The sequence below is a fragment of the Lutra lutra genome, chromosome 8, assembly GCF_902655055.1.
Source record: "Lutra lutra chromosome 8, mLutLut1.2, whole genome shotgun sequence".
NCBI classification, from domain to species: Eukaryota; Metazoa; Chordata; class Mammalia; order Carnivora; family Mustelidae; genus Lutra; species Lutra lutra.
The window spans coordinates 79,281,943-79,294,957 of NC_062285.1; the positions used below are offsets into that span (position 1 = coordinate 79,281,943).

The following is a 13,015-nucleotide window of genomic DNA, read 5'->3' on the forward strand; positions in this document are numbered from 1 at the left end:
TATTCACACCAGAAATGCTGAATCATGACTCTGAGGTTGTAAAACAAAAACTCTTTCGACTGGGACACCAGGATCTCCAGAGGATCCCACGCTCTGCCTTCCTTTGCTTTGCATCTTATCTAAATCCCGAGCCCTTCCGCAAACCTGCGGACTGGAAAGGCTCCGGGAGCAGCCAAAGACTGCAGGTAGGGGGAGAGCCTCCGCTCCCTCTGCTGCGCCTCCCCAAAACCCGTGCAGCCCTCGCACGGCTCTCGCCTCTCCTCTGAACGCAACCCCAAACGGACTGATTCTCTCGCCATCAGCAAGGCTACCCAACAACCTCCGAGAAATTCCCAACTTGGAAGCTTCCCCACCACAGCCTCCAGCCCGGAACTCGCCGGGCTCGCGCGGTCGCACTTGACCAAGTGCGGGAGCAGCTCTAGCAGCCCCGCTCCCAGCCCAAGCCCGAGAGAACAGCCCGCCGAGAGCGCAGACTCCAGAGAAACTCGATCCCAACTCCCAGCCCGCGCCTCCCGAACCTCCCCGGGAGCCCAGAGAAGCGGGGCCGGGACAGCGGCGCGGAGTGGCGTGGACAGCAGCAGAGGAGGGAGGCGTGGAGAGGAAGGGGCCCCAAGAAAAGAAACGACCCCCCCCCCCCCAGCTGGTCCCGCAACTTCTCCCAGCTCGGACGAGAGGCGAAGAGAAACGGCTGCGGCTGCGAGCGCGAGCTAAGGGACTCACTTGAAGGTGAGGACGCAGAGCGGCCGGTAGGACTTGTGGCTGGTGTTCTCGGCCATGCCCTTGCCCCAGAAGTCGTTGGTGAAAATGCCCCAGCGAAGCGGGGCGCCCGGCTGTACGTCGGGGTTGTTCACGATCGCCCACACGTCGTCGTGCACGAACTCGCCCTGCAGGGAGCGGCCGTAGCATAGGCAGCTCGCCCCGGCCAGCAGCGCCGCGGCCCCGGCCGGCGCGAGTCCGCAGCCCCGCCGCCGGGAGGGCGCGCGGTCCCCGCTCCCGCCGCCGCCGCCTCGGGCAGAGCCTGTCACCACCATCGTGCCGCCGCCACCGCCGCTGCCCTAGCCGCTCCCGGGCGTCTGGCATTCTCCCCGGCCGGGGCCCCGGCGGCGCGCCGCGGTTGCCGGGAGGTGGCCTCGGGCATGATGCGGCGGCAGCCGGACCCGCCGCTGGCGCCCCGCGCTCCGCCGCCGCCTGCGCCGCCGAGTTGGCCCAGCTGCAAATAAACAGCAGTCCCCCCGCCTCCCCCGGCCATCGCCACCTCCTCCGCCCCACTGCGCATGCCCCGCTCGCTCTCGCCTCCACCCGCCGCCCCCCCATCCCCGGACTAGGGCCGCCCCCCCACACCCCCAGCGCCCTCCTCCCCCGCCCCGCTCCCAGCCGCACTCAGCCCTGGGCGCCCGCGTCCCCCCCGCCGGAGTTCGCGCGCTGGTGGAGCGGGGTCGCGGCGCGGGGCTGCTGGAGAGGCGGAGAAGGGGCCCCGGAGTCCTGCCCGGCGCTCCCGCCCGCACTCACCCCCGCCCCCGAGTCACGCACCCCCCCACCCACACCCACGGGGCTAGGAGGGTCTCTGCCGACATCTCCCGGCCCAGGACCAGGGCGGGCTTAGCAGGTGCGCACCCTGAAACCCCACATCCCCCGCTCCGACCCAGAGAAAAGTGGCCGCGGCTTCCCGGGAAGTTCCCGGCTTTCAGCACCCCGGACAACAGCGGCGGCGGAGGCCGGCCACAGGCTCTCCCGCCCGCGCCCGCGCTCGTCCCGTCGCCCGTCCCGTCGCCCGTCCCGTCGCCCTGTCCGCCTCCCCTCCTCGCGCTCGCAGCCTCCCCGTGGAAACGGAGCTGCCCGAAGCACTTTTCCGAAACCAAGAGAAAGGGTCTGCGGGCCGAGGGCTTCCCGCCCGCCCTGCGCGGTTTGTTCAGGGGCGCCGCGGGCTGTTCGCCTTTCAGGGCCCATCGCTTTGCTCGCACTTGGGAAAAGTCCCAGCTTCGATTTGGGGTTTGGGTCTGGGCATGGAATTGTTTTCTGAAACATTCCTTCTCAATTTATTTCTTACTGAAACTCTTTAAGACGATCCTGAAGATGCTGAGCAAATTACTTTTTCTTCCCATCTAAGTGGATCACTTCTAAGTGGTCTGATGATTATTTCCTGGACTGAGGGCTTGTTTGAACTGTTCCTGCTAAGTCAATACCACTTGAGAAAAAAAAAGAAGAAGAAAAAGAAGGAAAAAAGTTAAAACGTTAAGGCCTCCGGCTTTGACTCCCAATCTCCCCATATTTCTGAAAAGTTATTTTCTTTTTCTAAAAATACTAGTTATGTATGTAAATAAAGTAGGTATCCCAGAATAATGATTGCTAGAATTTCTCCAGATTTCAAGTCTGTTTACTCTTTGAGTCCCATCGCAAATATCCATTGCTATGTTACTTAAGTTACCCGTAATTTGATATATCCAAAGAGAAAGACTTAAAATACAAAATTTATTTATTCCCAACCTTCAAAAATTCTTAAAAGGTTCATTGATCTTAAAAAAAAAAAAAGTAAAATAAAAGGCAGAAATTGTTCTTATAATAACTGAGCATTTGCGTGACTCTTTACCACAACACTTTTTTGGTGTGTGTGTTTTTTTTTTTTTAAAGATTTTATTTATTTATTTGACAGACAGAGATCACAAGTAGGCAGAGAGGCAGGCAGAGAGAGAGGAAGGGAAACAGGCTCCCTGCTGAGCAGAGAGCCCTATGCGGGACTCGATCCCAGAACCCTGAGATCCTGACCTGAGCCGAAGGCAGAGGCTTAACCCACTGAGCCACCCAGGCGCCCCGTGTGTTTTTTTTTTTTAAAGGATGTATCCGAGCAGTTGAAAACGCAGTGAATGAAGGCAAATATTCCAAAGTCAAGATGCATTTCATCCATTTTACTTTGGTGACTTGAAACTTAGTGAATGTAAAATGAAATTGAGAAACCCAAGCATGGATGTCTTTATCCTTAGGTTAAAACTTGTTGACCCTTGATAGGTTTAATACCCAGACCCTACAGACACCTGAATCTACCCTCTTTCCCAAGAACACAATACAGCCTTTCCTCTTTTCCTGCCCAAAAATATATTTCAACTTAAAAGAAATATATTAAGAGAACACCCTATGCTACAATGTGCTAAATTGTGTGCCTGTGTGGTTGTGTATATAAAGTTAACACTATAAAAGTCTTTCTATTTTTTTTAAGATTTTTATTTATTTATTTGACAGAGAGAGAGATTACAAGTAGGCAAGCTCCCTGCTGAGCAGAGAGCCCAGTGTGGGGCTGGGGCTCAATCCCAGGACCCTGAGATCATGACCTGAGCCGAAGGCAGAGGCTTAACCGACTGAGCCACCCAGGCACCCCTAAAAGTCTAACTTTCTAAGTTACAGCTGGCTAGGATAATAAAATTATCTTTTCTGAAATGATTGTAGGTTTAATAAGCCAATATATCAATTGTTTACCTAAAATCCTTACCTTGAGACAAGGTCTTAATTCCAAAGAGTGACTAATAATGGATTTTTACGGAGACCTTTTCTCCCTCCAATTATCCTTAAACAGCCCAGCCCACCCCCTTCTTACCTGAGTTGTTTTCCTTTTTAGATGCAGTGAGTTATCAGAGTTCTCCATGACAATGGAGAGAAGGGTAGAAGGAGGAGAACTGACTCCAAACACCAAAAAGATAATGGAGGAGATAAAAGGGAAAAGATAAAGGAAACCTGTAAGTGGGACTCCAGGTTTCTGAGCTCAGTTTCATTAAGTTTTCCTCTAAGTTCAGTGGCATCTCTCTTCTGTTTGGTTTGGATGATGAGTTTGAGATTCCTCTAAAGTCCTCTCAAGCACGAAGCAGTAAATAAATGCTTTTTAGAAATTGAGCAGTTCTTTGCAGCCTAATCCCCTCCTATCTCAGTCCTGTTCTGTGTTCCTGGAAAACAGTGTACAAGCAGTGACGTCAGAGGTGGGTTTACATTGATACGCCAGTGCATCATCCCCTCTGCTTCTCTCTTAAGGTGTAAAGCACTCATCTTGGCTAATAAAGGGGTCCAAAAGGAAATGAGATTTCATTCTTGTTACTTAGTCTCTGATTATTTTTAAAGGATTTAAAATTAGAGCAATACTACCTTCTAAGACATCTTTTGTCCACTCAGAGCAATTTAAAACACAAATTATTACAGAAGTGCCTGACAGTCATACAGATTAAGTCGCTCATGTAAATTAAAATGTACCATGGTCCTTAAAGGAATTAGGACACAACTAAAAATAAATCAAGGATAAGTAGGTATTTTACTAAAACAAATTTCAAATTACTGCCCACTCTGCTTTTTCAGCCTAATAAACACCCCGTTCAGGTATACCCTATATAAAGGGACAAATGCAATGTTATAAAGTCATAAATTCAGAAAAAGAGCTGATAATATAATTGGTGTTAAAAATAAATGTTCGTGAGCTAGTTATTTATCTATTACCTGCTCTTGAGGAGAATACAGGAAAATAGAAAAAAAAAAAAAAAACAAGAAAATTAAAACATTCTCACCCCATCACCCGCTGCGCCAGTGATAGGACAGGCAATATGCACTTGAAGAAGCAGGTCAGCCCTAGGCAGGACAAGCATGGGACAGACTGAGGTGTGGTGTGAGAATTGGCTGCATCCAGGCTTGGCCCAGGCTGGTGGCAGCCATGGCAGCAGCTGCCCCCAGAGAGAGGAGGGGCTCCTCATGGACATAAACTGGCTTCCACTCCTATCCCTGGGATGTATCTCTGTGAATTCTGCCCAGAATTAAAAATTAAACAATATCTGTGATCTTGTACTTGCTGTCTCTCAGGCAATAAACTTTGTCAGCAAATCACTACAAGATAAAAGCATACACATGTACATTAAAATAAAGCATAGCAAGTACTTACTAGAGTTCAGAATCTCTGGTTTTGAAAGCTGCTGCAACACTGCAAAGCAAATATCCACAGTCTTGGAAACAGACATTTCCTTTTAAGATTACTGTATATGAGAGAAAAAAATATTTTCATATGAATAAAATTTTAATTACATATATTTTTATTTTTAGACTTTAATCATACACTTTTCTTGTACAACCTACAGAACTTATAGGAAATGTCAGGAAAAAAACACTCAAATGGTGCCTGCGTGGCTCTGTTTTTAAGCATCTGCCTTCACCTCGGGTCATGATCCCAGAGTCCTGGGATCCAGGCCCATATCCGGCTCTCTGCTCTGCAGGAAACCTGCTTCACCCTCTCCCACTCCCCTCTGCTTGTGTTCCCTCTTTTACTGTCTCTCTCTCTGTCAAATAAATAAATAAAATCTTAAAAAAAAGAAAAGAAAGAAAAAAAGGAAAAAACACTCAAATGCTATGTTATCAATTTGCATTTAACATTAAATTCAGGCTTACAACTGACTTGTATGAAGAGTTAAAATTTTTAGAAAAATTACCCCATCAGAATCATTAGCTCTAGAAGTACTACAATTTATATTTTGAAATAACTTCTCAGAAATTTATCTTAATGTTGTCATAACCTATAAAATACTCTGAACAGTTCTAGTAACAATTGGATCAACAAAAAGATGCTTCTCAAAATTAAAATGCATCCAAAAAGTCCTGATTCATAGCATTTGTTGAATTTCATGGTGTAAATATTCTTACCATGGTCAATTTCATGCTACCAACATGATGTCACTGAACACAGAGATAGGAAGAAAGGCCTAGTAGCGTAACATTCTACATAACTCTCACCAGATACAGTCGACCTAGATAAGATCAAAAGCATATTAATAGTAAAATAATTACAACATGATGAGTTTTAAACATTTATTATCTTTGTTTTTAATCTAATCCATATGTTTATATAACTAAATGTTTTATAACACCTGTATTTAACAACCAGCTTACAAAACTCCTAAATATTTAATAATCCATTTTTGTCAGTTAGTATGAGTTGACTCTGGCGCACTAGCAGATGAAATAAGTTTGGTCATTATTGGTATCGTAAGTTTGAATTTGAGTGTAAGTATGGCACACAGAGGCAAAGGAATGACTATACTTGTGTAGTGAAGAATTAGCCTCACCTGAAGAAAGGCCTGGCCTTTGCCTTAGCCACTGGGAGATAATCTTTAGGCCCCTGGAATTTCCTGCCTCACAGAAGTGTCTTTGTTTGCCTAGGGCTTTGGCCACCAGACAGTCTAACAATGCAGTTTATGACGGGAACTCTGGGTCAAACAGTATCAGCTCTGACTCCTGAGGGAACTAGCGACTAAAGATCTTAGCCTGAGCTCTGGGAGGGGCTGATGACTGAGTCAGCCATGCAGGCACTTTGTGCTGAGTCCCAGTAAAAAGTCGGGACACCAAAGGCCCCGATGAGCTTTGCCAATGGCAATTGTGACCATTATCACACATTAATGCCAGGATAGAGACATATCTTGACTTCATGGAGAGAACACAACGGGCATTCTGTGTTTGGTACTTCTCCCAGACTCTGTTCTGGGCACTTCTTTCCTTGGCTGATTTTCATCTGTATCCTTTCTCTTTAATAATCCTTAACTGTGAGTGTAACAGTTTTCAGTGAACTCTATGAATCCTTCCAGCAAATTATCAAAACAGGGTGGTTTGGGGAACGCTCTACACGTGCAATTGGTGTCAGATGCAGGGGTACTCTTGTGGAGATTGTGCCCAAGTACTCCTTAATACTATTTTTCTACTTTTAAATTCTTCTGTAATACAAAAGTTTTTCATTTAAGAAACTGGATACCCCGGAAGAAGAATGGAAGAAACAACAGGCATTGTCAAAGCTATTATATTAAACTCCCTTCTTTTCCCCTATTTAAAATATTCTGGAAAGGCTATGAAAATAAAAACTAAGCTAAAAGAAAGAAGGAAGGGAGAGAGATTGGGAGAGAGGGAAGAAGGAATAAAGAAAACCGTAAAAACCTAGAGCCCCTGCATAAATGCTGGTGGGGAGTTAACTTTGGGAACTCATGTGTGATTGTCGGTTTGTAGATGGTGCAGCTCAAAACCAATGACTATTTTAGAAAAGAAAGAACAAATTATGAGAAAAATCTGCAAGCATGGTTGGTCTATGTAAAATATTTATGAGTCACCAATATTGTTTTATGTCCTATGTTGTACAGTAACACTTGGCTTTCACATATTTAATTTGATATGTCACATTTATCTATGTTTTGTTGAAATATAAAAATTATTTTCTTAAGAAATTCCCCACCTCACAGATGATCCTGAGGTCCATTCCCCACCTTTCCTCAGAAGGTCTGGGGACAGACAAAATAAGCAGGCTCGGGGCATTAAAAAGCTAATAAAATACCTGCCAAAAGCCAAGGACATTGCCTATTTCCTACATTATTAAAGTAGTTGGAGAACCTACCATGCCAGTTTTCCTTTGTCAAAAAATAAGATTATATCTGGAGATAATTTCCCTTGAGAAATAACAGTCTCCCATCTTTTCTCACTGTGCTGCTAAGTCTTCTTTCTTGGCCTATTTTTCCATATGTGAGATCATCGAGAGGGATACAAGTGAATCTTTTCAGGTCCTGCTGCAGCTTACAGGAAAAAAAAAAGAAAATGTCTTTCAGATTTTATTTTTGGCCATGGTTCTATGAAGGAGACAGCCAGGGGAGTTTTGTTGTTGCTGTGGTGGTGGCGGTGGTGTTGGTTATTGTTTTTAAATAATTTTATGTCTTCTTTGCACATCTTGGATTCAGGCTGAATCTTATGGCCTTTCTGGTTAGACAGAAGACAAAGTAGAAACAGATTCTTGCTTTACAGTCTGTTTCACATATTCTTTCTCTTCTCATTTATTCAGTGATTTCATTCCTTCCCTCTAAAGTAGTCTGAGGGATTAGGAGGGCATCTTAGCCTTTTTAAAATTTTTTTTTTTTTAAAGATTTTATTTATTTATTTGACAGAGAGAGATCACAAGTAGATGGAGAGGCAGGCAGAGAGAGAGGAGGAAGCAGGCTCCCTGCTGAGCAGAGAGCCCGATGCGGGACTCGATCCCAGGACCCTGAGATCATGACCTGAGCCGAAGGCAGCGGCTTAACCCACTGAGCCACCCAGGCGCCCAATCTTAGCCTTTTTAAAGAGAATGACCATTATGCTTATCCTCGAAGTATCAGAGCGTCCTGGAAATGCTGTCATTGCTAACTGATTTGTATTTATGGAAGCGCCCCGAATATTTTTTCCTTCATACTTGGCCCAAAATTCAGATAACAGCTACTAAGAGGTGGTAACATGAGAAACAGGGGTGCCAAACCCACGAAACAGGTCATAAATCCTCTCCTTTCCCATGCTTATAAAAATCTTCACAGTCAGTTGTAATGGTCTTGCACATTCACTCCATGGGCCATCTTGGAATCCTTCTCAACATGGCCGCCCAGGCTGCCACTCTCTGTGGATAAGTTGATTGGCCTGTGAATTGAAACCCTCACCATCCCTGAACCAGTGAAATATAGCTGCCAGGAGGCATGGGTACTAAAACAGTGATGCTTTCCATAAAAATCAAAGTTTATCATTAGAAAGTGTTTTCATATATATGAATATATAATATGTCATATATATAAAGTCTTACACTCATATACATGTAAATTTTAAATTTTAGATGTTATCACTTCTATTGGAACAAATGTATTTCTGATAAATTTTTAAGCAGACCTAAGAAGATTATACCTTTTGTATTTGGGGATACTTTATAGGAGATGTCCATAAGAACTTTTATTATTCTGCCAATATATTATCAGGTGAGTGAAAATTACCACACAAGGATTAAATTGCCATATTCGAGTTTTGCTATGAATAAGATGCCTACGAAATGTGAAAAATTCAGGAAAAATAATAGGAAGAACCATTTAAAAAGAAAGTCAATAATTTGGGCACAAATAAGTACCCGGATGGCTACTATAGTTTTAGCTATAATTTATTTTCACTAAAACTAATCCTGAGTATTATTGTCTGCCCTCAAGTTGAAAATCACTTGCTCATGAATGAAGGAAGTTTCCATTTAATCTATGTTCCCTGGAAGTAGCAAAATTTTGGTACTCCAATACCAAAGTACTCCATACTTGTTCTAAAGTAATTCTCCATTTTGCTTCCAACTGTTTATATTCAGGATGCGCACAGAGAACTGGGCCCTTCTCTGCCAGATTACCACGGTGCATAGTTCCAGTTTCCAAAGAGGTACTCTGAAAGTACCTCAGAGGGCAAGTATGAAGAGTATCTGAGCTGAGTAAAGAGCTTTGAAGAGTACCTGATACATAGTAGATCTGCTCAGTAAAAGTAGAGCCTTGATGAAAGACGGTGACAGTGGTGATGATTTTTCTGTCTCTTTCTTTTCAGTAATTTTCTTGCTACTTCTGTTTCTCTCCATTATGGAAAATCTGCTCTTAAACAATTCTTAGATATCTGCTTCCCAATTCCTGGCCATTCATTCATTCATTCACTTATTTAGTCATTCGTTCTGAGAATATGGCTATCAGCCTAACCTAGATTTAGGTTGGACAACTGTAGGTTTTTTTGCTCATCACTGTCTCACTGCAGTTGTGGGATGGAGACTACAAACCTTCTCGGTTCCTCATGTCAGAGAATGCCTCAGTTGCCAATGAGTCATCCAGCTGTTCTGATATTTCTACTTGGACTGGCAGGATCAAATTGCTTCTCAAAAAACAAAACAAAACAAAACAAAAAACTCTAATAATATTTCTTTCCAGAATTTTAACTTCACATGACATAAATTGTTAACAATTACTTCATATATGAAATTTTTCATATTATCCTATGGTTACAAAAGAATTATTAGCAAAGTTATTCGGCTGTTTAATCATGAATGCTTATCCTTTCTTCAATCTGCTTTAAAAAAAAAAACTTTTTAAAAAAAATTTCCTTGTGAAGCTTAAGGTGAGTTTATGGTGGAAACAGACTAGCAAAAACAAAAACAAAAAAACAAAACAAAAAAAAAATAAACAAAATAAGATGATGAAAAGACTCTTCTTTTCCAAGGGTAGTTCTTTCCTAGGATCTTCAAGGACATTTTGGGTTTCTTTCCTTTAAAGCTACAGGTCCTCCTCTTAAGCTCCTCTACTCTGTTTGTTGTAATTCTAGAGTAGGAGATAGTGAACTGGTATTCTAGAGAGAACAAGAACGTCAGGGATATTAGAAATAAGGGAAAGGAAAGTGAGAGACTTTCCCTCCCTATAATAGGGAATTAGACAATTCTAATCGATCCTCCTTTGGAAGATAAAGAGAAATCAGATTAAACTACATTTACTAGGGGCACCTGGGTGGCTCAGTGGGTTAAAGCCCCTTCCTTCGGCTTGGGTCATGATCCCAGGGTCCTGGGATTGAGCCCAGCATCAGGCTCTCTGCTCAGCGGGGAGCCTGCTTCCCTTCCTCTCTCTCTGCCTGTCTCTCTGTCTACTTGTGATCTCTGTCTGTCAAATAAATAAATAATAAAATCTTTAAAAATAAAAAAATAAACAACATTTACCTCATAACATCAGATTCTTAACAGTACGGTAGAGCCAGGCCAAGAGAAGAAGACAAAGGGTGAGCCCAACGTTTGGGGCACTTTGGGTCTCAAGGATGAGTGAGAGGCTAAACAGAGCATTGATCCTAGAAGCACCAGGAAGAATAAAACACTCTTGAAGTCCAAGTTCTGCCAAGGATAGGTGTTCTGGTAACCCAACTTTTACATTGAGCCGGGACCCTGAGGAAGCCATCCTAGAAATAAAGAGGAACTGGAAGTAGGCCACCACTTCTAACTCCAGCCCAACTTCTGGGGATCTGGATCATCTCAGCAAAGGTGAAAAGTAAGACTTTGACTAGCAAAAACAGAAAGAGTGTATCACTGGAAAACCAGTACAAAAGGAAATGCTAACAGTAGTTTCCCAACAGAATGAAAATGATTCCAGATGAAAGTATAGAGGGAGAAGAAGAATGCAATTTAAATGGTAAATATGGTGATAAGTTATTAAATGTGGTTGAAACTGCATGCTTACAGATCTATAGAGGCAGAAAGTAAATTACTGGTTGCCAGGGGCTGGGGAGAGGGGTCATGGGGAGGACTCTTAGTGGCAACAGGATTTCTCTTTAGAGAAGTGAAAATGTTTTCAAATTATATTGTGGTGATGGTTGCACAATCCTGGGAGTATACTACAATCTATTGAATTGTACACTATACTTATAAAGGTGAATTTGATGGTATATAAATTATCTCTCAGAGAAGCTTTTTTTAAAAAGGACAGAAACATACATGACATCAACAGCATGCCAATTAAGGGGGGCTCCATGGACTTGAAATGCTCAGAAATCATTGAATCGTCTGGGAAGAGCACAAATTAGGAATTAGTCATTAGGCTTTACAATGATGCTTTATGCACATATTGTAGGTGCATTGTGTCATATTGCATACAACACACATATATACACACATTTCTTAAAAAGAATGAGAGGCAACAAAGGGGTTAGTACTAACATACACTCTGCTTTTCCAGTCAGTTCCTCCTTAAAAAATCCTAACAAAACAGCAATATGGTTTGCAAGTGAACAGAGAATGGGAAGAGAAAACCTTTCTCTTGTGTTTTCTTCCTAAAATGGTGTATGTAAGAGAAGTGTAAAGAGTAAGTGATATGAATAAACTTAGTAAACACAGTAGGTACAGGTCACCTCAAACAATGAACTATGAAGGTTTAAATAATACAACTGACTTATATAGTAGGAAGGCTAGGACTTCACAAATATTTTTCTGCTTTATAAATGCTTTACTATTGGAAATCTTTTTCACTGGCTTTAAATTACCAAAATCAGGAGCAGCACTGTTCTGTCTGCCCCTGGAGCTTAGCAGATTGCCCGCACACAATAACAAATCAAATATTTGTTACTTGATGGAATACATAAATATTTGAATGCATTCATAAATGGATAGAATACAGGACTTCCAGAAGCAGGATGTTTAGGAGTTCCTTGTGGCAGGAGGGAAATTCACTGTTTTCTTTTTCTATTACAATATACATTGTAAGTATCTCCAATGCTTAAAAAGTAGAAAGTGACACATTTGTAGAATCTTATAAATTTCTGAGTGAAAGTGAATAAATTCACACTCTGAGGTATACACCTATTTCCTCTAGTTACAGGATTCACTCTCTACATTGTCACTTCTCCTGAGTGATTTTAATTCTGATTTCTGACTTAGAACCACTTCACCTGCTTTCCTTTTTTGGAAGGAAGCTTGCAAGGTCAGTGCTCTTCCTCCAGACTGCCTTGCCTAAAATTACTGCAAATATTCCGAAATCTCCAAAGAAGGCAAGTCTCGGGTCTCTTACTCTCTTAAGTTTCTCTTCCCTTAATTTTTCTTTTAACATTATTTAGCTACAACTTAATATCATTTCTTTTTACTATTCAAGTGTGAATGAAGAACAATTCCTAATAAACATTTTTTGTTGTTTTTCTATTGTTAAGTGGTTCTCTTCTTACATAACAATGTTGCTTGAAAGTCAGAATGAACTTGGTCCTTTTCAAATTCAATTTACCAAGCTGTGGGCCCAGCTGTGACTTGAACAGTTTGAACTCGGTGGAAGGCATCTAGTATCTAAATTACATCTCAGAAGAAACTCGCTCAGAGAAAGCCAGTTCTGTCCCACGGTGCTTAGCCAAAATGAAGTCCAGGCTTGGGTGGGTCAGTGACAAGAGATGCCACAAGGTGGAGCCTGCAGCAGAGACAGGAATAGAGGAATGGAGACAGAGAATGGGTCAGCAGCCAGAGTTCACGGGAGGAAATGCCAGTGGTTATTCACAGACAGGAGCCAGAGAACCAGAGTCCTGGAATGAAATGGAATCTTGGAGCAGAAGGGGATTTGTGCAGACAGGCAACAGCGGAATGGGCTCCAGACCTCACATACGTCCACTGATCTGCCAGCTCTGTTCGGGGACTCTGGTCCTGGGGCATCTCAAAGAGGACTGGCAGCTTCTCAGAAGCAGTAAGACACAGCTCAGAGATGGA

At 43.1% G+C, this 13,015-nt stretch overlaps 1 protein-coding gene across 1 annotated transcript in view; it reads right to left on the bottom strand.

Annotated features, from left to right (window-relative positions):
* The window catches only part of TMTC1 (transmembrane O-mannosyltransferase targeting cadherins 1), a 266,800-nt gene extending 265,597 nt beyond the window's left edge, over nt 1-1,203 (bottom strand). Inside the window, 1 exon segment of the mRNA XM_047740854.1 lies at nt 721-1,203. Coding sequence (XP_047596810.1) covers nt 721-1,031 — 311 coding nt within the window. The 5' untranslated portion in view covers nt 1,032-1,203.
* Nucleotides 1,204-13,015: the final 11,812 nt, after the last annotated feature.